At 36.3% G+C, this 23,673-nt stretch overlaps 2 protein-coding genes across 2 annotated transcripts in view; one reads left to right on the top strand and one right to left on the bottom strand.

The window, feature by feature from the left end:
* The window catches only part of LOC143630386 (uncharacterized), a 181,434-nt gene that overhangs the window by 55,292 nt on the left and 102,469 nt on the right, over positions 1–23,673 (bottom strand). The window lies entirely within an intron of this gene.
* Positions 680–5,967, top strand: LOC143630416 (potassium channel KAT3-like). Its single transcript, XM_077099436.1, has 9 exons — positions 680–1,149; positions 2,984–3,199; positions 3,275–3,494; positions 3,786–4,103; positions 4,193–4,600; positions 5,179–5,364; positions 5,439–5,516; positions 5,606–5,672; positions 5,762–5,967. Exons 1-9 carry the CDS (start codon positions 962–964, stop codon positions 5,965–5,967), a joined length of 1,887 nt encoding a protein of 628 aa, XP_076955551.1. The 5' UTR covers positions 680–961.

A 23,673-nucleotide genomic window follows, 5' to 3' on the forward strand; every position in this document is an offset into this window, starting at 1 on the left:
AAGAAAGGAACTGGTTAAGCTAAAATAGGTTGGGTCAAGACATGCCGACTAAAAATTAGAAACAGTCAAAACACATTAACAAACAAACACAGTAAACCAATACCAACAAACTAAAATTAAATGAAGAAGCTAGAAGACGAAATATATCGTTTTACTCCTGTTGTGGTGGACCGTGCATAAAAAGACCAAATTGTGCCCCCTGATGCCCTGCAAATTGTAATGGCTTCTTTTTCCACAAATCTGACTTGACTTGATGTGGAGTTATACATGTTTGTATCCAAGGGTAAGCGTCTATATGAGGTCAACCCGCTTAACCTGTTTATGACACGTATAAAACATTTAAGCTGTCCTGTTAAATAGGTTATAAGTCGACATGTCACGTTTATGACTGCAATTTTTATGTTTTGTAAATAATTATGTGTATTATAATTAAATATAGTTTGTAACTTTTGTAAGCTTTAACTTATGACGTTAAGCGTGCCTTATAATGTCTTAACCTTGTTGAATAAGTCGTGTCAATAATCCTGTTAAACGTGTCGGATCATTCATTTAATTGTATTTCTCATATTAACCATCATGTCAAACATAATCTTGAATAATAAACCGACTGTGCGCATAGATCGATGATTCGATTCGGTTACAGGTTTAAAATGACTTAGAAAAAAAAGAACAGTTAATTGGTCATCCATGTATGGAAAAGATTGGTCAAGCTGAAAATTAATTAATATTTCTGGAAGGACATAAAAATCATTTAAATTATGCCCCATGAAGTAAGCAACAGTTTAAATCTTGTATTTCCAAAAACAGAAAGTCAAATCTTCCACTGTTAACTATATTATCTTCCCTAACGTGGTGCTTCTTTCAAATACATTTTATAATCCATTTTATAAATATAGTTAAACAACTATATATATCATAACAAACTTTAACAAAACTACCAAGTTCCAACTACTATCTAGAGATGGGAGAGATGTTATCGGAGACTCGATCACCGATGCCGTTGTTGTATAGGCGTCATTCAAGCAGGGATGTGTTGAAGAACTTGGCTTCTGTCTCGAGTAGCCTTTTGCCGGCATTTGGAACACTCGTTGGCGAAGATTCTCCGCATCTTAACAAATATGTCATTGCACCTTATGACCGTAGATATCGGTACGTTTTCAAAAACTGTGTAAGATTTTTTATTAACGGAAAAGGCAATTTTATTAAGTAAAACAATAATAAATAAATAAATAAAAAGGAATGCATAGATGAGATTTGATTTAAATTGGGCCAAAAAGATTCGTTGTATTAGCGGCTACAAAACTTGTGATCCATAAGGGGTGGTATAGTGGCAAGCACCCGACTCACTTAAAGCTGGAGATTCGGGATTTACTCTTGCTTCCACTTGTTTTCTAGTTAACCTCTTGAAGACCCCTATCAAGGATAAGCTACGATTTAACTGATCTCGTTTATTAGTAGGATATTGACCGTCCCGTTGAATTTTGAATAAACATATTTTTGATGGTTGAAAAATGAGAACCGAATCTTTAGTTCTATTCATATTACAATTGATATTGTGACTTGTGAGCCTCTTCTTATGCTTCTATTTGAATCGTAAAATACTTGTGGAGGTCCCGAACTCTTGTGGAGTTCGGCCCAGAGTACTTTAGTTCTATTAAACTGTTTTGGGTACTTTTGATGAGCCCAATTGTTTTTAGGTGGACCAAAGTAGTCGCCTTTGTCTGTTATTGGCCCAGAGTAAATGGGCCTAGTGATTGGTTTTCACATAATAAAAGTTTGGTGAGCCGAATTACATCCGACTATCCGAGATTAAATATGCTTGGTGAAAAAAAATAAATAATAATAATAATAATAGAGGTGGCAAATGTGACTCATGGGTTGAATATGTTGTATTAAAATGTATATAATGGGTTAGAATTGGTCTAACTAAAAAAAGAAAATGAGTGAAACGGGTCAAAACAGCTTGACATGTCTCGAGTTTTTATTTTCTTTAATTTTTTTTATGGAATGAGAAAAACTGAGAAAACTTTTTAGTAATTTTTTTTAGTTTTTGATTTATATTTCAAGTTATAATTTTCTATTTATATATTTTTTTTGAATTTTTGAATGAGGGGTTTTTGAAATCTCAACCCATTTTGACCCATTTCAAAAATCACTCATTAAAAAATTTAAAAAAATAATTAAAAAATTATAACTTTAAATATAAATCAAAAACTAAAAAAGTAAAAGTACTAAAAAGTTTCCTCCGTTTTGTCGTTCAAAACCTTCAAGAAATGCCAACCCGTTTTGACCCGTTTCAATCATTTTTTTAGTTTAACCCATTCTAAATTTGTAACTCATTATATTCATTTCAATACAACTCATTCAACCAAATAGGTCACAATTACCAACCCTAATTATAATATCTAATAAGTAGTAATACTGTCATCGTATAGCACGTGGAATTTAGGGCTATAAAGCTCAAATCTTAATTTGCTATATTTTGAGCCTTTTATATGTCTATTTTATTAGTTTGTCTTTAATATAATTTAGGGGTGTTTATAGTTCAATTTGGACACTTTTTAGGCCAAACCATTAGTAGTGGTTTTCAATGGTAAACAAAAATCAAATCGTTGACTATAAAAACCAAACTAAACCGTTAATAACATTTGGCTTTATGGTTTAGGCATGTTGTCCAAAAAAATAACAAATTTAAGTCTCTCAAATGCTAACAAAATGAGAAATAATATGTACCAAAAGTCAAAACAAAACTTTACAAGTTAGTTTAATTTATGCATCTATGATCATGGAAACATGTATACTCTCACTATATAAGAATTTTTGGATCATGATATTTTATAAGAAACTAACAGTCCATATATGATATAAATATAGCGTTATAAATATTACACGTCCAATAACCAAATCACCTACCAATCTGATTCGAGCCAAATTAAAATACCACACCAAGAGTTCAAACTTAGTCTAAAACTGTTGCATGCAGGTGGTGGCACGCTTTTCTAGTCTTATTAGTAATATACTCGGCATGGTCATCGCCTTTCGAGCTAGCTTTCAAAAAAGGCGCGACAGGACTTCTCATGTACATTGATCTAGTAGTCGACTTGTTCTTCACCATCGATATCATCTTAACGTTCTTCGTCGCATACTTAGACAAGACAACATATCTCCTAGTCGACGACCACAAAAAGATCGCCACACGGTAATATTAACTCCACACATTGATTAATTCTATGTCTCATAAAAACCATTAATTTAAATGATGTTTACATTTTAGGTATGTCACACACATGATGTTCCCGATGGATATCGCTTCCACGTTGCCATTTCAATCCATTTACCGCCTCTTCACTGGAAAACTCCACAAAGGACAGATCTTTGGGTTCCTCAATCTACTTCGATTGTGGAGGCTACGACGTGTTAGCGCACTTTTCTCGAGATTAGAGAAAGATACTAGATTCAGCTATTTTTGGACACGTTACATTAAATTAATATGTGTACGTGTCGGCTTTACTTATCTTTTGGATTAGTAAATGGTTTAGGAGTTAGTTAAGCACTCTTAGCAAGTTCGCTTGGATGTCAAGCGAACTGCATAGAGTAATTTGGTGTAAAACAATAAGTGACACGTTAAATTTGGTGAAAAACTCTATGGAGTTCCTTTTCATCCAGAGGAACTTGTAGAGTTCGCTTGCCACACCAGCGAACTCTAAAAAAATATTTTTAGAGTTCGCTTGCCTATATGAACATTAGAACATGAATTAAAATGACTCTTCATTTTCAATCTATAGGTTACGTTATTCGCGGTGCACTCAGCCGGATGCTTTTACTACTGGATCGCCACCCATCACCACCACACGGCGGACACATGGATTGGATCAATCATTCAAGATTTTGAAAATAGAAGCATTTGGTTAGGCTACACATACTCATTGTATTGGTCTATTGTCACCCTTACAACTGTCGGCTATGGCGACTTACATGCTGTCAACACGGGAGAAAAAGTGTTTAGCATCTTCTACATGATTTTCAACATCGGTCTCACATCCTATCTCATCGGAAACATGACCAACTTAATCGTTCATAGCGCCGTTAGAACCTTTGTGATGGTAAATGACTAAATTCCATACTAATTATCTATGGTTTCTAATTCTATTAATATTCACGCGTTTTTAATTCGATTTTTTCGTACAAAAAGAGGGATTCGATCAATGAGATCTTGAGATATGCAAGCAAGAACAGATTACCAGAAGGTTTAAAACAACAAATGCTGGCACATATGCAACTTAAGTTCAAGACAGCTGAGTTGCAACAAGAAGAAGTACTTGAGGATTTACCTAAGGCGATCAGATCGAGCATCGCTCAACATCTTTTTAGAACTTGCGTGGAGAAAACGTATCTTTTTAAAGGGATTTCAGATGATCTAAGCAGCCAACTTGTTACGGATTTGAAAGCTGAATACTTTCCACCTAAAGTTGAAGTTATACTGCAAAATGAGATACCAACTGATTTCTATATTATAGTTTCTGGATCCATGGTAACCATATTTGAATATTATTTTCTTGAATTCGTCTTCTGTGCGTGTGTTCTTGATTCTATTCTAATGGTGTACTGATGCAGGAGGTCCTAACACATCGGAACTCAATGGAACATGTACGAATTTCGTCCTTCTGAAGTTAATCTATGACGTTGATTACATATGTTCGGTCTCATGCCGATCGATTACCTGTGGTGTCCAAAATTACATAGAATAGATATCATTACACCCCCTTAGATATTTTGCACAATGAGCATTAAGTTCAATAATGCTATAAAAGTAGAAAGTTATATGAACTATTATACCATCAGCATATGTATAAAACTGTCTTATTTACATAAGATTCTTAATAAGCAATAAATAGAGATAAACAAATAAATCTATCACATGGTAGTATAACATATGGACTAACTTATGAATGACACTAGAAAGTTATGTATGTCTTCACTGTTTAGAAAATAATTTCAAAAAATAAAAACTCAAATGGTTAAATCTTCTTAAAGAAGATATTTTGGTGATTTTAAACTTGATTATTATGTACTACTATTCATCATTCCGCTAAGGATCATGCCATAGACGGTCAAACTTATTTATTTATTTTTGTCTAAAAAAGGCGTCCTTATTAAAGTTTTGTTTTGTTTCTTTAGTTCTTGACAAGTCTAGGACCGAAGGACATGTTTGGTGAAATCGGTGTATTCTTCAACATTCCACAACCGTTCACGATAAGAAGCAAGAAACTTTCTCAGGTAGTTCGAATAAGCCATAATCACTTCAAGGAACTGGTGCAGCCACTTAACCGTGACGGAAAGACAATCATGTCCAATTTAATTCAGGTTTTTGCTTCTTAACATTTTTTTTGATAAAATTCTTGCAAATATCCAACTAAACATGTTTTCCGGTTTTTCAGTACTTGAAGCACTTGAATAAGGAGGTACAAGACGAGATAACGTTCTTAACCGACCATCTTCGTGACTTGAATATCGAGGTTTATTATTCTTCATCCGTTAAACATATGTAATTAATTAATATGAATCTTCTGTTACGTTTCAAACGGTTAATGTTGAAAACTCGCAGCAAGTGACAACGTTTAATGAATCAGAAAACCATGAAACATGGAATAATGATCAAGAATGTAATCAAGGTTTGTGATCTACAAGACTACAATACAATGCCATTGGCTTGTTGAAAGTATAAACATTATTAAGAACAAATTAGTGTTATGATTTGCAGTAACAACGCCTTCAAGATCATTTCCATTAAGAGTGATAATCCATGGACATAATCCAAATGAGGAAAGAATAGACACCGGAAAAGTAGTCCAACTGCCCGAATCAATGGCCGAGCTATTGGAGTTAGCAGGTATAATATGGATTAAAACATATAACAATGAAAGTGATGCAGTTTCGGAAGCGATCAGTGGCTCGAGAGACTCATGATTAATCAAAGACGATAAAACGAACCAAATGTTCAAAGAACAATGTTCTTTATATTAAACTCAAAACAAAAACTGAATAATACATAACCTTAAACCCTAACTTATGATAAAAGAAAATGAGATAAACTTGGAAAAAAAGATAAACACAAAATATTAAAAGACAATAAAAATCAGAATTTAAAATTAGAAGATGCTCCTGCATCAGAAAGTCTTTTCAGGTATCGTGTATTATTGATCAAATACGAATACATTATACGGTAAGGATAATTACAAAGGAAATCTATCCAACCCATATCTACAGACTACTAGTTATGGTAAAGTATTATAACAAATCCTAACAAACATATTTACATATAGTATATGGTATATATTAATTAGCTTTTAACCCGTTGGTGATGCGTATTTGCAGAGAAGAAACTGGGGAAAAGCGTAACTGTAATTCTCATGGAGGATGGGTCTCAAGTGGAAGATCTTGATGCTTTAAGAGACAATGATCATTTGTTTATATTTTGACATAGATATATATATGCAGCTCTTTTGAATAATTGTATTAAAAAAAGATGTAACACACTTATATTTTGGGTCACTATATGGACTAATGTTACATGATGAAATTGTTTTACATTTTGTTACAACTATTTTCCAAAAACTTGGATATATGTATCACATGCACATAAAATCTTCCATCTAATATATTGCATATATAGATCTCTCCCATCATAAATTTGTGTGTATATTTGTAGCATATATTATGTATGGGCGAACCTTTTTATAACATATATAAAACAGTTTTTGCAATGTTACTAGATCTCGTGGACAGCTAATTTATATTTGATAAAGAACATTGGTTAATTCAACCTTAATTATAATACAAGTAATATTAATTAGCACGTTACATTCAAGCGTGCGGTAGGGCCCACAGGACATAGATAGTGGTGCAAGTAAAGTAACTACAGTTGTATGAAAATAGAAAAAGAATCTGAGAAGGAGAACCGTTGGACGAGTGGGAGAATCTGTGAATAAGAACCGTTGTTTCATAAAGGATTAGTTCATATTTTGATTAGTTTCGGTTTGGTAACCGGTTTTGTGAAAAAAATTACAAACTGGTTTCAAACCTAGGTTTCAATCGGTTTCTACATATTAGTTTCAAACAGGTTCGGTTTCGTTCGATTTCCGGTCGATTCAGTTAACTGGTTTATTTGCCCACCTCTAGACCTATGTGGCTATGCATCACTTGGTCGTGTACCCTTTTATGTTTAACAACTTATTCAATAGTTTTTATGATATATGATCGACAATTGTTTTGATTTTCTCTTTCAGTTGTTATACCAAACTAGTGACAATGTGACAGTACCATATTAATTTAATAATGAACTGTGTTGATACCGATCGTATTCTTGCCGTAACAAGTAACTAGTTTGTAAAAGATGGAAAAATCATCATCATCATCATCGTACTCGGTATATTCCACCAATAGCAAAGCTATGGTGGGGTCTGAGGAGGGTAAGATGTAGACAGCCTTACCTCTACCCCATAGAAATAAAGAGGTTGCTTCCGGTGAGACCTCCGGCTCGATAGTAGTTTTGCATCAAGCCTTGAACATAAGGCACATAGCACTCAATCATCGAGACACCGACTGATTGGTGCATGTGCCTTTGACTTTCGGCTATCAACGCCACCCCATGATGCCTGATTAACCTTCCGCCACTTTTAACGTTATTTTCACGAGATTAGTAAAATAACGTCAAAATTAGTGTAATTTCACTTTTGTCCATCCGAGGGTTCACACATATATATGTTATATGCGCACCGCAAGCTGAGCGTAAAAGATAGAAAAATATTATTCAAAATTTGAAAGAGAGAAATGAAGGTGTGAATGCAGTTTTTTTTTTTATTAAAAGATGCAGGAGAAATAACTAAATAAGTACTGACAAAAAAGGGTAGAGTTTTGCAGACTTAATAGTGGATTAAAGGAGTACAACAAGAGCATTCATGATTGAAGTTTACCATACTTTTAACTCCGGTTAGTTTGCCTTGTGTATACTTTTATTTGTCTTCAAAAAAAACCACTCAACTATTTTTTTTTGTAAGCTTTGATATATAATGTTATAAAGCACGAATAAGCTTCAACTCAAATGTCATTGAAGAGAAAGTAAAGATTTTAGCTGGAGATCGTAAGGTCTTAACTTCGAATTCAATTTTAACCGGGTTTCATCATAGTGGGCTTTCGGACACCGAGTTTTTCTAGAGCAGAAGATGGTGGGTTTGGGCTACGTATGGGGTCGCCTTTTAGTATTAAGTTACCCTAGTAGCCAAATTTTATTCATTGGTCATTCAAAAGAAATAATGTCACGAGCATATCAAAAACAAAAATACTGGGAACAAAACAAGTCAAGCCCAAGCTCGGCGCGTCTTAATTATAGAGGGCTTGTGCTTGAGGCCAAGTCATTCAGAGCTCGAATTCTAAAGCTTGAGCTTGGCTTGTGAGTAGTTTGCTAAGGTTAAGCTCGACTTATTTATTATTTATTGATTATTTATTAGTTATTTAATTATTTTATTTATATAACTTTTTAATTACTTCCTGTACATATTTATAATTTTAACTTTTATATATAATATACTATATATTATTAGATTACTTTGTCATATGTTAATCTATAATAAAAAAGCCTTGACGTACTGACGAAAACATTGACAATGGCATTCCTTGGTAGGAGACTCGACCCGTCTACTAAAGTCTAAAACGAAAGCTTGAGATGAAGATAAAACATCACGAATCTGTGTTCTCCAAAGGCTGAAAAGTTCATTTGAGCAAAAACGTGTATGCAAAATCCCAATTAATAGCCTCAAAGACTTTTTCAAAGTGGGTTTTTAAAGAGTGCGCCTTAGACTTAAGTTTCTTAAGCCAAAAAATAATTTCATTGATAATTAGGGGCCCATCTAAAATGTTCCGAATAGAGAAGGAAGCCGATTTAAATTCTAATACAATTGAACCCATGAATGCCTTGACCCGATTCACCACTACCTTGGAGACGACTTTGCTAGTACTCTCGTCCTAGAAAAGGTATCAGAATAGAAAAATTATCCATCAAAGTAAATGTATATCTAACGTAGTTCATTACTTCATTTATAGCGAATTAACAACCAATGGCATTTGATTTATCAACAATTAGCTTAACTAATTATCTTTACTTGTTCTAGTCGAAGATCCTTAAAAAGGTCTTCATTGTAAGATCTTTTAATTTCAGAATTATTTTTTTTATAAAATAAGCTTTTTTTGTAAATTAAAAAGTAAGAGGTTGAGTCTTTAGTTGTAGTAGATATAGAAAGAACTTTATGATGGTCCTTTGACAATATTGCTCATACACAAACACTTCGCCAACGTTATGGATGTTCCTGAATCGTGTCAAATAAGAGTAGTACCAAATGCAACGCCTTTTAATTTCACAATCAAAAATGGAAAATTGGTTATGGAGATTCCGTTTGTGCATAAATTAATACAAACACAAAAGGCTTCAATAAGAAAGTCGTTATATAGAACGGCTAATTCACACGCCCACTAACTTTTTGATGGTCCATTGATCTATGCATTTGTCCACCATGTGACTAGAACCATGGTTCCACTTGAAGAGGAATTCTGTAAAGTTATTATGTATACATTTTGACTCCGCTAAGTTAGAAGCCCTTTGATACCCAAACAACCGGTGCGCAGAAAACGTTTTGGTGATGTGAGCAGAACATTTCTTATGTATTTTGTATCTCTCCTACAAATGATTGGCTTGAATTCGGTGTGTTATAGTGTATATCAAAATAAAATAGATACATTGGTTTTCCAAAAAGTTATGTCTAAATACAATTTACATTTATTCAATTAATAATAACAGGTAGATTTATATTTTATTCAAGTTAACATGTTAAGATGATGTTCATGTTCATGTTCATGTAAATTACCTTGTAGCTTCCACACATGGAATCGATGAAGTTTTGACTTTGAACGTCTATTCAGCCAGAAACCGTGTTTTCATATAAAATACGAATTCTTTTCCACCATAAATATTCCAATGTTGCTTTTGTGTCACGGTCTCCTAATAAATGTTAATTGAAAATAGAGAAAACAATTTTAGTTTTTCATAAGTATTATGTCATTTTACTAGGTCAGATTAATTTAAAAGTAGTGTTTACATCGATATAGAAGAGAAATGAGTAACAAGTTGCGCCGTTAGTCATTTTCGAATAACAAAACTAAAAGTGATAATCAGAAATTATGAATCTAATTCTTGTTTGTATTATTGATGTGGTTAACTTGATTGTAAATAACTCATATTTATAACCCTCTAAAATTTCGACCTGTTCTACAAAATACTCAAACTTTAGCAGTAGGGCAAAATGGCAAATCCCTTTAAATAAAAACTCTAGTAAACATTATAATAATATGATTATTAAATGTATAGTTAATTTAAACTTGTTATGGGGTGGGGGGGGGGGGGGGGGGTACTCAGCAAGAATACAATGATGCACATCACGTGGTACAACCCTTGATTGCATGAATTTTGCCTGCAGCCAAGAACACAATCATTCCCAGGCAGGAATAATCAGGATTTTGTTTGATTACCTTAATTTATATTTAAATACCTAAATTAGAGTGTAAAGATTATAGAAGGCTTGACAAAGTGCTTTTATTCATTTTAATACTAATTCAAGAAATACATTATTTTATTGATACATATAGTTCAAATTTTAGTTAGGGATTAAATCCACTTATGAAATTACATGTGTGGTGGGAGTGACAACAAGGTGGTCTTTTACAAACAAAATGTGTGGAACCATGTATACACACGCATATATTAGTATCATTATTATTGTTATAAGTTTAAATCAATATTTAGTTACATTAGAGTCTGGTCAATTACGCATATTTGAGCAAAGCGAATTTATGATATAGTTCAATTGCCTTTATTACACAAATAAACTTTTAGAGACTTTTTAGACAATTATTAAGTAGGGTTATATTGATAGGGTAGGATATATGGTGAATTGAGACATTTGTGGAAGTGACAACACCGTGGTTGCTGGTCACCCAAAACCTTCAACGATGGGTGAGACTGTGAGAGTGACTTTCTTTATTATTTTTTGTGATTTGTGTAAAAAACACTATATATTTTAATTGTTGGTTTAGATTATTGCACTTTGTTTTATGTAGATGACATTATTATGTATTAGTCTATGAGCTCGTGTAAAGGGGTTAGCACCATATTACTCTCATTTACACTTATATTGTTGATTTGTTTTTTTTAAGCTTATAATATTATTTCATGTATGAATCGGATCACATAAAAACATTCTCCTCTTTGTTGCAAAGCTAACCGGTATATGATACTTTCAAAAGTTCAATCACATTCTCACAAATACAACAATCTTTTGATCTTGTCAAAGATGTCTTGAACCAACACCTTAAATCACTGTTTAGTCATATTCAATTATTCAAGTATAATTTACTGGTTTACAAAGTGAATTAGTTAGAGCACTCACTTTGAAGTCTTCATTTCTTTCTTCATTTCAAACTTTTAAAGGTCAATTATATTTTTCTCTCTGTACGAATCTCTATCTTCATCTCTATCTCTTAAGTTTAGAGATTTTGTTATATCGAATCGCTATACACATAGATTCACTTTTCACATCTCTAAAACTTAGAGATTGTCCGTTAAATATTTCGGCTTGTACCTTAGACATGGATTAAAGAGAAGAAAAATAACAAAAATAATATAGAGATCGATGTGGAGAATGTGATATGGAAGGGTAAAACGATGAAAGATAATTTTTTTTAAGATTATGGTTTTATTTGTTGACTCCAATATAACTAATTAACATTCATCATTCTTTAGATTTATCACTCATTTTATAAAGTCTCCCATATCTATTCTCCATCTATATTTCTATATATATGTTTTTTCAAAATATATTCTCTTTCCTCCATACTTACGGTACAAACCATAATCCTTATGGTAAAAACCAAAATGCATCTTTAAATTTTAGGGATATAAATGGTGAATCTCATACATGGAGATTCACCGATCTTTAAATTTTGGAGACTAATTGAAGACAGATTTTTTTTGAACGACCAACTAAGTAACGTCGGGTATTTCGTACGCGGCCCCTATTGTTCAAAGTTAGCCCGAGCGGCCGAGCCGGCCACTATTCCGGACGGACGGAGCCCCTACCGGTCCACCCTATTGAGGGATTCACCGGATAAAACCCGACCCCCAGCCCGCCTAATGGCACGACAGCGAGGAGCCGGTAAAACCGAGTGAGATCAGGACTCGAACCCTGGTAAGCCAGGGTCATCCCTCATATCTCCCATATAAATTGGTGATAGTGAAGTTTGAACCCTCTACCTTTCACTAGTAAAGTGAGTGCTCTACCATTGAGCCACATATATATAGATAATAGATATATGGATAAAAAAAATAAATAAAAACACATTCAAAATGGATCTTCATCCCCTTCATATAAATTAACTAAAATGTACGCTTATCCCTAATAATTGTTCACTTTTTAATACGCGTTATAATGTATTTAGTCATTTAAGCATTTATGTACACATCATTGAAGTTGTAAACATATTCGATGTCAACTTTTACACGATTCAACACCCCGGGGCGGGTTTATGTTAACTTTTGACACAATTCAACTTTTTAGCGCGCGCCTATACGTTTGCAGGTTTAATACTCGTTTTAGATAAATCCGATACAGTAATCGGATCAATTATTTCAGAAGTAATGTGTTTAAGTACGTACCTTTTCAAATAAGTAACTAATAGTTAGTAATATTTTATAACATGATTATCAATTATTAATTAATTAATTAACTAGTGGCTAAATGGAAAGACTATTCCTAGATTCTTTTCCAAAATAGAGTAGACACCTCTCGACCTTTAAAGCATATTCCATGAGCGACATGACTTTGGGAATTGCGCCTTTTGCTCTTTTTGGAAGATGATTGTACGTCTGTAAATTCTATATTTAACTTTTTTAATTGTTAAATACTTACAACTACGAAGGAAATAAAAATACCTTAACAGGTATCGCATGGTGCCAGATCTGATATATGCTTATTATGTCCGGGATCTTTTTAATCTACATATCACGGCGCCGTTGTGTTGCTAAAAGAAAAAAAAAGTTATGCTCGGTATCATTATTACGGCTTGTTGGTGTATTTGGAAGACGATGAACGATACCGTTTTCTCAGGTGTCTTGTATAAGTTCCCAAATGTTATAGAGAAGATCAAGTTATTGGCCTATCTTTGGATTAAATATAGATCATCATTTAAATTTGTGTCTTGGAAAGATTGGTGTTGTTTTTCCTTTTAAGTTGTGTTGTTTTGACCTCTGGCTCCTTGCTAGTTGTGCTGTTTTTAATGAAATTTGTCGTTCGAAAAAAAAACAGGTACCGCATGGGATTTCAATGAGTTTATGGTGGAGTGGTAAGAAAGAGATTCGGTGTTTCATGTAAGTTGTGACCCATGTTTTATTCTTGCATCCATAATTTAGTTTCATGCGACACCATATTAACTAGGAAGACTAGGCAAGTAGGTGTCAGGTGACGCGTTCACTAGTTGGATCTTTGAACTGAAAGGTTTTTTTTATCTTACCGGCACTGTCGTGCCTTTGGACGAGTGTTCACGGGCGTTGGCCTTAGGTAAAGATTTTTCTCATATCGAAAGGTAAGTACATCCTGATGTGGTGAATTTAGCAAGTAGCACATTTGAAGAATTCATTGATCGTTCAAAAAAAAAAGGTACCGCATGAGTGGTTATAGAGATTTTTTCTAGGGGTTTTCTTCTTGAAGAGATTAGGAGCTTGAGTCCAAAAAAAAAGATTTTGTTAGTAACCCTTACAAGATTAAAAGCTTTGATCGTAAATACAAAAATAAGTTAAATAAAACAGGTTTAGTTAAATAAATATGAGAACAAGCCCGTGATATTAGTGTATCTCTAAAGAGTAAAGACAAGTCAATGTATGAGCTCATGAGCAGCCCCCTACTAGGAGGCAACCCGTTTAACACGCTATAAAAAAATAATGCAAAGACGAATTACTAATAAACCCATAAAATTCGCATGCTAATATAGTTAAGTTTTTTACATGGTTGTTATATAAATAGAAGAACCGTCTGAACATTTATAACAAGGTTATGTAACCACCTTTTACTCTCTTCCGCTACAACTGGTTATCTGATCATAACTATAAATGTTTGTACGATTTTTCATTTAAAACTGATTATGTATTAAGCGCACCTATATGAAGATTAAATGAAAACTTTATTTGCAATATGTAGGAATATTTTATGCTTAGCGCATCTATTCCTTACTTTTATATGTAAAGGCAAAGTATATTAACACACAAAGTGAATATATGTTTTTATAATCATTATTGTTATATTATTTAGATTTAACATGAAGCTTTTGAGCTTGCTTTTGAAAAAGGTAACATGAAATGCTACATAATCTTATTTCTGCTTAGTTATAGTATGTAGCACTCGTTTATACATTTTTCGAGTGCTAAAGTTAAAAGTATATATGAATTGTAAAAATTCATTTAACCCCTTGAATTGAATTTGAAAATTTAGCAAACCATTGTAACAAGTTTGATGCACCATTATAATCACGTGCATTAAAATTCATTACAACTCAAAACATTGGGAAGTTACACACGATTATAACATTGAATCACCGAATCACATAAAGAGTAAGCACATAAAAGTTTCTACCATCAATAAGATATTATCCATAATACAAAAATTTAGCCACTCCTTTCAAAGTTTTAATAGTTGAATGATACTTACCCTTGTTAACATATATAAAGCAACCATGGTTAATAACTTGAACGGTTAAACGTTTTGTCCGTTAGTGATTTTATTACCGAAAGTTAGTCTGGTTTGTGGCCCCGGCTAATTTTTAATTGGGCTGGCCTGTTCTTGTCGTTTTCTGATAAAATAATCAAATAAACCCATTATTTTGCTTTGTCTACATAAAATTCCAAAATTAGTTTATTTAACCAATGGGTTATCTAAAATTAGCCTAGTAAGTATTCACTTTTACTAAAATGTATCTTGATTTTTCCCTCACCAATCATCCCCCCCCCACCCACACTTTCTCTGACGTCAGCGTATCGCCGTCCTTGCGTCCCTGATATCCTGTCTCACAGCAAATGGCCGGCATTACTAACCAGCCATTGTTACTGCTAATTTGTTCCCGTAAGACTTATGAGGAAAAGAATATGATCCTTTGTTTATACATACTGTGCTTATTGATTGGCAATCTAAAATTTATTTATGAAGAAAAAATGGCTATGTTCCATTTAAATGTGTTGGGAACTTGATTTAGTATTCAGCTTGAGTTCCGTAACTCATACCTTTTTCTAATTTCTATCATGTCCTCAAATAATTAGTCCATAATTAAAAACCTATTCAGGTCAACAAATTGTATACTAGGCTTTGATTTATTAAAACTGAAACCTAAATTTTATCGTCGTCTATACATTTGAATATGGCATGATATCTAGATGAGCCATCATTGGCGGGTTTCATGTTACAAAATAGATTACAAACAAATAATTTGTTACAGAGGTAGGGTACCAAAAATACCCAAAACCCTTAAGGACTACCCGCGGGTCACTCAGGAGTCCCTCATAAGACACCCGCGGGGCATACAAGTCATCTGCATAATCATTTGAGGAAGAAACACTTCCATAGCACATGCGGAAGCATCATAGCATCCTCAAAAGTCATCCGCAAGAAGGAATACCCTTCCGCGTAAATGACCACAAGGTAATGCTCTGGGACAGCTGTCAATAACTAATTACCTTCTAGAAGATTTACCGAAATGCTTTCTTGGGCAATACATGATCCTTCGGCCAATCAGCCAATAACACTTGGCAAGGTCGTTATAACCATGCACATGACCAATATTCTCCCAATGATAAAGAGACACGTGTCCAGGTTGTTATACATGCACATGCAACGTATAAACTGAACCAATCACATAAGGACACACGTCCAGACGGTTATGCAAGTATCTTCTTAAGAGACAGATGGCCCAACCACTTTCCTACCCCCCCCCTCGACTATAAATACCCTCTCGATCATCATGAGGTATTCATTCACTCCCACTGTATTCTCTCAATTTACTTAAGTGCTTAGCTTCTACAGAACAGTACTTATTCTCACGCCGGAGGGTGGTTACGGGAAGATCCCCCCTCTTGTCCTTCCCGTAACGAGCTCACGGTGTCTGTTTTGCAGGTGTTCGTCATTGGACTTTAGGCTATTGGGTTCATATCGTTTGGCAGTTAACCGTATCCTACCCTGTTGACTCATTGGATCTAGGACCCATACTTGGGGAGTAGATCCGTGTTTCTTCATTGACGCCATCCGTGTTTTTTTTGTTAGAACAACAATTTTTGTTTTCGAAGTTACGATATGAGCCAAATTCCTAAAGGGCCGACGGGGACCTCAGAGCAAACTCCACGTGTTACTAATCTAGAAACACGTGAAAGAGTAACGTCATTGTTCGCTCAAAATCTTACTCCTGATGAGCAAGATGATGTTGTGACACCCGGAGGTTTTACTTTGGGTGGTTCATCAACTCGAAAGCATTTTACCCCACTGGCAGACGCCGCTCCAGTGGGTACGAGAAATGTAGTAACACCAGCTGGTACCCCTCCCAATGATCTAGGAGGAGTCACAGCTCAGAGAGGTTCCAATTTGGGAGATCTTGGGCGAGTTATGAGAAATAATCACCGGAATCACCTACAATTGAACTTCGAGGAAAATTCAGGTGACTCAGCCCCGGAAAAAACTCATACAGCAAGCCATAGATCTGAAGAACTTTTGTCTCCAGATGAATGGTACCGTATCCAACAAGAGAGTCTGGCCGCTGAATATGGACGAAGGGTACGGAATGAACGATTTCATACCCGTACCCTGAGCTATGATGACCCTCCTAGGAGATCTGTTTCTCCTCCGATAAGAGGAAGTCATATTCAGTACAGTCACCCAGAAGAACAATACCAGAAAGAAATTCCAAGGTTACGTCCTCGTTCCCGCGTAAATATGAGAGTACCGTCTTATGAAGAAGAACTAGACGGACACGACTCAACATATCATCCAGGAGGTAGTTATTACAGCGGGGACAGCCGTTTTCTTCCATTTGGAGAGGCTAGTTATCCGCGATCGGCTATTCGCCACGCAGAATATTATAGCAACGCGGAACACGATTTCTCCAAACCATATCGTCCGGAATCATTTGCAGAAAAATCAAAGTTTATTCCGGCCATCGCGACAGCTCCGTTCCCGATAACGCAAAAATACCAACATCCGTTGGGACATATAACGGGATGACGGACCCCAGTGATCACTTGCTGAGGTTCGAAGGGGTTGGAGGAGTCAGTGGTTGGACTCTTCCATACTGGTGTCATATGTTCGCATTGACATTTACTGGAGCTGCACGAGAATGGTTTGAAAAATTGCCTTGCGGACACATTAAGAGTTGGAAAGACTTCGTAGCAAAGTTTTCCCAACACTTTAGTCAACAAAAGAAACACACTCGTGACCCGTCTGAAATACTTGTTGTAGTAAGGCGAAATAATGAATCCATTGAGGATTTCATTACCCGTTTCAATAATGAGAGCCTTAATATTGGCGGGGTTAGTGAAGACATGCTGAGGGGAGCGTTCCGAAATAATGTAAATAGTGACGCTCTGATTCGTACTTGTTGGTGCATGATGTCAGTAGTTCAGTATACAGTGTCTGTAATCGAGTTAGTTGGATTAGTATTTTGTATTAAGCGAAGTTAGCTCACAAGTTCGCTTTTATAGGCGAACTTGTAGAGTAAGCGAAGTTAGTGACAACTTCGCCTGAACATGCCAGGCGAAGTTGTCGTGTTATATAAACATTAGGTTACGGCTGAGTTCAAGAGTTATTCATTGTATCGAGTTTACGAGTTCTGTAATCGGTGATTGATATCACGTGTTTCCAGTTGCAATACAACGTGTCTTTGTTTATTGTAACGTGTGTTTAATCGTGTTAGCTCGTATCGTTTTCTACGCTCGTAACGTCTTACATAGGGATTCCGCACCTACGTAAAACGATATATTCCGTGTAAATCCGGCTGGGAACCTACAATTGGTATCAGAACTTTTGCTTGTGATTGTGTGGTTCGGGATTATCACGCGGGTGTAGAAATCGTTCCGTTCGACTATTCGCGGGACGAGTTTACCGAGTTTTTGTGTCCTACTCACCTCCCACCATCAAAAACAACCCATAACACCTTCGCATACCTCGCAAAATCCAGAAATCAAACCTGCAAAATCATCGTGTTCATCAGGCGAAGTTGCCGCTACTGTTTGTAGGGTTTAGGCGAAGATATAAGGTTAAGCGAAGTTATGGACAGGCGAAGTTATGGACAGGCGAAGTTATGGACAGGCGAAGTTAAGGAGGGGCGAAGTTGACTTTTAGGCGAAGTTGACTTTAGGCGAAGTTAAAAAAAAAAAAATTTAAATACTTAAAAAAAAAAATTTGTTTGGAGTTTTCTTCTGTATGGCCAGGTGTACACGATTATTGTGAGACCGAAGACGTTGTTCCGTCAACGGGTGAAACTTGTTATCTCTTGGTCTTACGTGTGAACAAATACGTGTCAACTCTGGATATGGAGTTGAGGTTGTGAATGGGATATTGATTGAAACTGGATATTGACACATATTTGGGTGTTTGTGGGCAATGAAATAGTTGTTGTTCGAGGTTGACCAACTGAAGAAAGTCAAATTGAACTGAAGGTTTTCGTCATTACTGGATTGCGGTCAGAGCATATTATGTATGTTATTTTCAAGGCGTTGGAGAATTGGATCCTGAAACGTGATGCTTATTTATTAAAGTGAAAATTCTGGAACAAGTTGGATTTAATCGGGAATTAAAGTGTTTATGTTCTTGATCGTTATCCATGGTGATTGAAGATGCTTCGGATTCATTAATGGTCATGTGTGTTAGATTCTGTCAAGGTGGTTTTGTGATGAAATTGATCACTTGATGTTGAGTAGTTGAAGATTAAACCTTATCGTATGCCGACGTGTTGGTGAAGTTGTGGAGGGAGCCCAACTTCACGTGTTGTGAAGTCCGAAGGACTCACGTGATTGGTTGAGATGATCAATTAGGCACGGGGATGCATGCATTTCAAAGACCTCAATCTATATAGTCGGAGAAGCTTACACTGAAGGGGAGATCTGATATGGAAGACGCTGCGTGATTGGTAGATTTGTGAAGCTACAAGACAGTTTCAGACACGGCTGGTTGAAGAGCTAACAGAAGATCATCAGTTAAGAGGGAGTCTGTTGGTGCATGTTTTGTAACAGATGATCTTTTGTGTTTGTTAGAATTGAGAGCTACGGTCAAAGGGGAGTCTGTTGGTGCATTTTGTGACCGTCGCTATGCAATTTTGTTCAGCGGAAACGAAGTACGAAGTTAGAACAACTTCGCCATAGGCGAAGTTATAACAACTTCGCCATAGGCGAAGTTGTAACAACTTCGCCTACAGGCCCAAGCCCGTGAAGTTGTTTATATATATATATGTGTGTCTTGGTTAGGTTTGAGGATCCAGAAAATTAGAGTATTGTGTGTCCAGTTCAAGTAGCTAGAGAAAAACCGAGAGTGAGAGTCGTGTGGGACGGCCCGAGGTAGAGCTCACCTCGGGTCGGCCGTCATTTGTTTTCGTGTTTGGTATGTAACGAGTTATGGTTATTATATAAAAGATCTGCAGATGTGTTTATCCCATTCGCGTGTTTGTTCGTGTATGTGTTTGTGTGTAATTGTGTTCTTCGTCTTCTACACCATTAAACGATTCTAGGAGGATTCCGCACTGCTAGACCTCGTGCGGATCTCGTATCGATCGGCGACTCCCCGACGGGACTTACAAGTGGTATCAGAGCCACCTCCAACTCTTACTCCAACGGAGGTCGTGGCAAGATTTATTGAGTAGTTTAATCTTGGATGCACGTATCCCCACATTACCCTCAAATCGGTTTTCAAGCGCTTCCCATAGCTCTCTAGCTGTTTTATACTTCCTGAAGGTGTGAAGAATCTCTTGTGGAAGAGCCATTGTTATCGCTGCATGAGCTTTGCTTTCAGCCTCATACATTTTCTTTTCTTCTTCTTCCATCTTATTGTATTTCTTAATCTGATCACGACCCTCATACTCAGCAGTTGGTGGAATGTATCCATCTTGAATGCACACCCACATCTTAGCATCTTGGTATTTGACATATTACTCAAACCGATCTTTCCACGCTACAAAATCGGTTCCCTTAAGCATCTTCGGTGCCTTAGTAGCTGAGCCCGCTTCCACTTCCATCTTCACCAGTTCCGTAATATTTATTGAAGACATCTTTCACGAAACACAAAGAAACCCGAAAAATAAAAATTTTATTCTTAACAGTACTGTAGGCGAAGTTGAAGTTAACTTCGCTTAAGTCTGAACTTCGCTTGAATTCGTAACTTCGCTCTCTTTTTTAAATTCGCCTGATTTGGCGAAGTTGTGGATAACTTCGCTTGAGATAAGCGAACTTGTGAGGTAGGCGAAGTTGTGGATAATTTCGCTTGAGATAAGCGAACTTGTGAGGAAGGCGAAGTTGTGCAAAGACCGATGTACGATGAATGTCAGCCTTCCTCGTCAAATGCTGTCGATACCCCTGCTGCCTCTACAGAAGAGGAATTCTTCAATCCGTTTCACTCTCAACAACAATCACCCATTGATGAGCTACCTTCGAACCTGGAAGATAATCTGCAAGTCAGTTCGGTTCCGACTACGCGAGTTCACAAAAATCACCCTTTGGAGAATGTGATAGGTGATCTGTCCTACGGTGTACAAACAAGACAAAGCTTGAATGAGCACACCTGTGTTTACACAAGCATTAAAGATACAGGCATAATCAACGAATGCTTGTACACCTGCTTCATCAGCCAGATTGAACCAAAGAACTATCAAATGGCTCTCAAGGACAGCTCGTGGGTCGAAGCCATGCAAGAAGAGTTAGCCCAGTTCAAGAAGATGGAGGTATGGAATTTGGTTGCAAAACCGAAGAATGTGCATGCGATTGGCACCAAATGGGTTTTCAAATGCAAGAGAGATGAAAAAGGGATAATCATCAGGAACAAGGCGAGGCTGGTTGTAAAAGGTTTTAATCAGCAAGAGGGGATCGATTACAATGACGTGTTTGCTCCTGTGGCGAGATTGGAAGCCATTCGATTGTTTTTGGCATTTGCTGCACACAAGGAGATGAATGTATTTCAGTTAGACGTGAAGAGTGCGTTCCTTAACGGTAAAGTCGATGAGGTTGTGTACGTTGAGCAACCTCCGGGTTTTCCTGACCCAGACTTTCCTGATCACGTGTACAAGCTAAGTAAAGCACTGTATGGGCTACATCAGGCCCCTCGTGCCTGGTACTCAACTTTATCCGATTACTTGCTTGAGAATGAGTTTGAAAGGGGAAAAATTGATAGCACACTGTTCTTTAAGAGAAAAGGAAGCGACTTTCTTCTGGTGCAAGTCTACGTGGACGACATCATCTTTGCTGCATCAAAAGTCGCCATGTGTCAGGAGATTGAGGCCGTCATGAAAAAGAGGTTTGAAATGAGTGCTATGGGTGAACTAACTTTCTTTTTAGGACTGCAGGTTGATCAGAAGAAAGATGGGATGTTCATTCATCAGACTAAGTATGTCCATGATGTTCTCAAACGCTTCAAGATGGAGGACAGCACTCCATTTGATACTCCAGTCTGCGTCAACCATAAATTGGTTGCTGATTCAGACAACGATGCAGACGTGGACCCAACCCAATATCGGGCAATAATAGGTTCTTTAATGTACTTAACTGCTTCTAGACCTGATATTATGTTTGCAGTTTGTCTTTGTGCACGCTTTCAGGCAAACCCAAAAGAATCTCACTTGAAGGGTGCGAAGAGGATATTGCGCTATCTCAAAAGCAAACCTAAGCTGGGGTTGTGGTACACGAGAGGAGGAGACTTGGAGTTGGTCGCCTACACGGATTCTGATTATGGAGGTTGCAATCAGAATCGGAAGTCAACAACAGGTGGATGTCAGTTTCTTGGAGGCAGATTAGTGTCATGGCAATGCAAGAAGCAGACCTCAGTCGCCATTTCAACACGTGAAGCAGAATACATGGCAGCATCCAACTGCTGCTCCCAGGTTCTTTGGATACAACAGCAATTGCGCGATTATGGTCTGAATTTCACTCATACTCTTATTTGCATAGATAACACTGCTGCTATCTCAGTAACTAACAATCCCGTAAAGCATAGCAAAACTAAACATATTGACATCCGTCATCATTTTATACGGGATTGTGCTGAGAAGAAACTGATTGTGCTCGAAAAGGTTGATACGTTAGATAATTTAGCTGACTTGTTTACTAAAGCGTTTGACAAAAATCGTTTTCAAAACCTTGTTGAGCTGAATGGGATGATCAATCCCGAGTAACCGTGTTTTGTGTTTTTGTTTAAAAAAAAAAAAAAAAAAAACGTCACTATCGCTTAGAATTATATCGGTTGCCTCAGTTTGAAGGACATGTCTTCGGATATGTTTGGTCCTCATTTCTACTTGTAGAATATGAGGATAGCCATTAACCAGATGACTGAAAGTGACCGGGGCGGTTTATGATGTGTTTTAATTCTTTCGCTGAAAATTAGTCGTTCATACTTAGTTAGAGGGACACATACTTGTATGTGGTCGGTCTAGCTGATCCATTGGATCTTCAGGATAGCCGTTTACCTGAAAACTTCAATTTGATCGGGGCGATTGACGTTACAATTTTTTTCGGGAGATGAAATTATTTTTCAAGTCTACTACTTCGTAAGAAGTTCCTTTACTATGTATAACAGAAAATTGATCCAACCTTGGAAAGTGATAGATATACTGATTCTGTGTGCTTAACTAGTGAAGTTATTAGGCCTAAAAGACTTTAGAACAGTCATTGTATGTCATGGTAGCTTTTTATGGTGCGTAAAAGTAGAAGTGATACTAACTAAATCTACTCGATTTTACGTGGAAACTCCTTAAGAGTTGTGCATGTCTCCATATATATCTTTCCGAATGATAGGCAGAAAAGCGATTACCCAGTCATAGACGAGCCCGTGAGTGTTTTGATTCCCGTGAAGATAGCGTGTCAAGAAACTGCAGTGATCCAGATTCGGGACTTGCAGTTGTTTACTACTCTGAAGTTGTGTAAATACTTAAAAAAAAAATGTGTGTTATTTAGACATTCAAGAGTTCATAATGTTAATACTTCTCAATCAAGATGTAAGAAGGAGAACGGGAAGAAGAGTCTGAAGATCGAAGAGTACTTACTACTTAATCAGACACTATGGGTCGAGGTCAACTTGGGGTGACTTGGGGAAAGCCAAATACGCTTTGAGAATAGATAGGAGGCATCATAATCTCTGAGTTGTTGCCCATTTAAGTTTGAGCTTAATTGAACCTAACCCGTATCACAGAAACGATGAAAACCATTTTAAGTTATTTACCTGCTTACAACCTGTTTCTTTATGTCATAATACAGCTGAACATGGATTTGTGTGACAGTCACTTAATTAGTATGATTCCTGTTCGGATCTTTTCTAAAACATGGTAGTCCCTGTCGAGACTGAAATT

This window comes from Bidens hawaiensis, unplaced genomic scaffold (assembly GCF_021521415.1).
Source record: "Bidens hawaiensis isolate Kalapana, Puna unplaced genomic scaffold, B.hawaiensis_p1.1 tig00005663_1, whole genome shotgun sequence".
Taxonomy (NCBI): Eukaryota; Viridiplantae; Streptophyta; class Magnoliopsida; order Asterales; family Asteraceae; genus Bidens; species Bidens hawaiensis.

What these genes read in the sequence shown, in the direction of transcription:
- LOC143630416 (XM_077099436.1), top strand. Translation starts at nt 962, where the DNA reads ATGGGAGAGATGTTATCGGAGACTCGATCACCGATGCCGTTGTTGTAT. An exon ending in CCGTTAGAACCTTTGTGATG is followed by an intron (nt 4,104 to 4,192) that starts GTAAATGACTAA and finishes TCGTACAAAAAG; the next exon opens with AGGGATTCGATCAATGAGAT. An exon ending in TTCGTGACTTGAATATCGAG is followed by an intron (nt 5,517 to 5,605) that starts GTTTATTATTCT and finishes GAAAACTCGCAG; the next exon opens with CAAGTGACAACGTTTAATGA.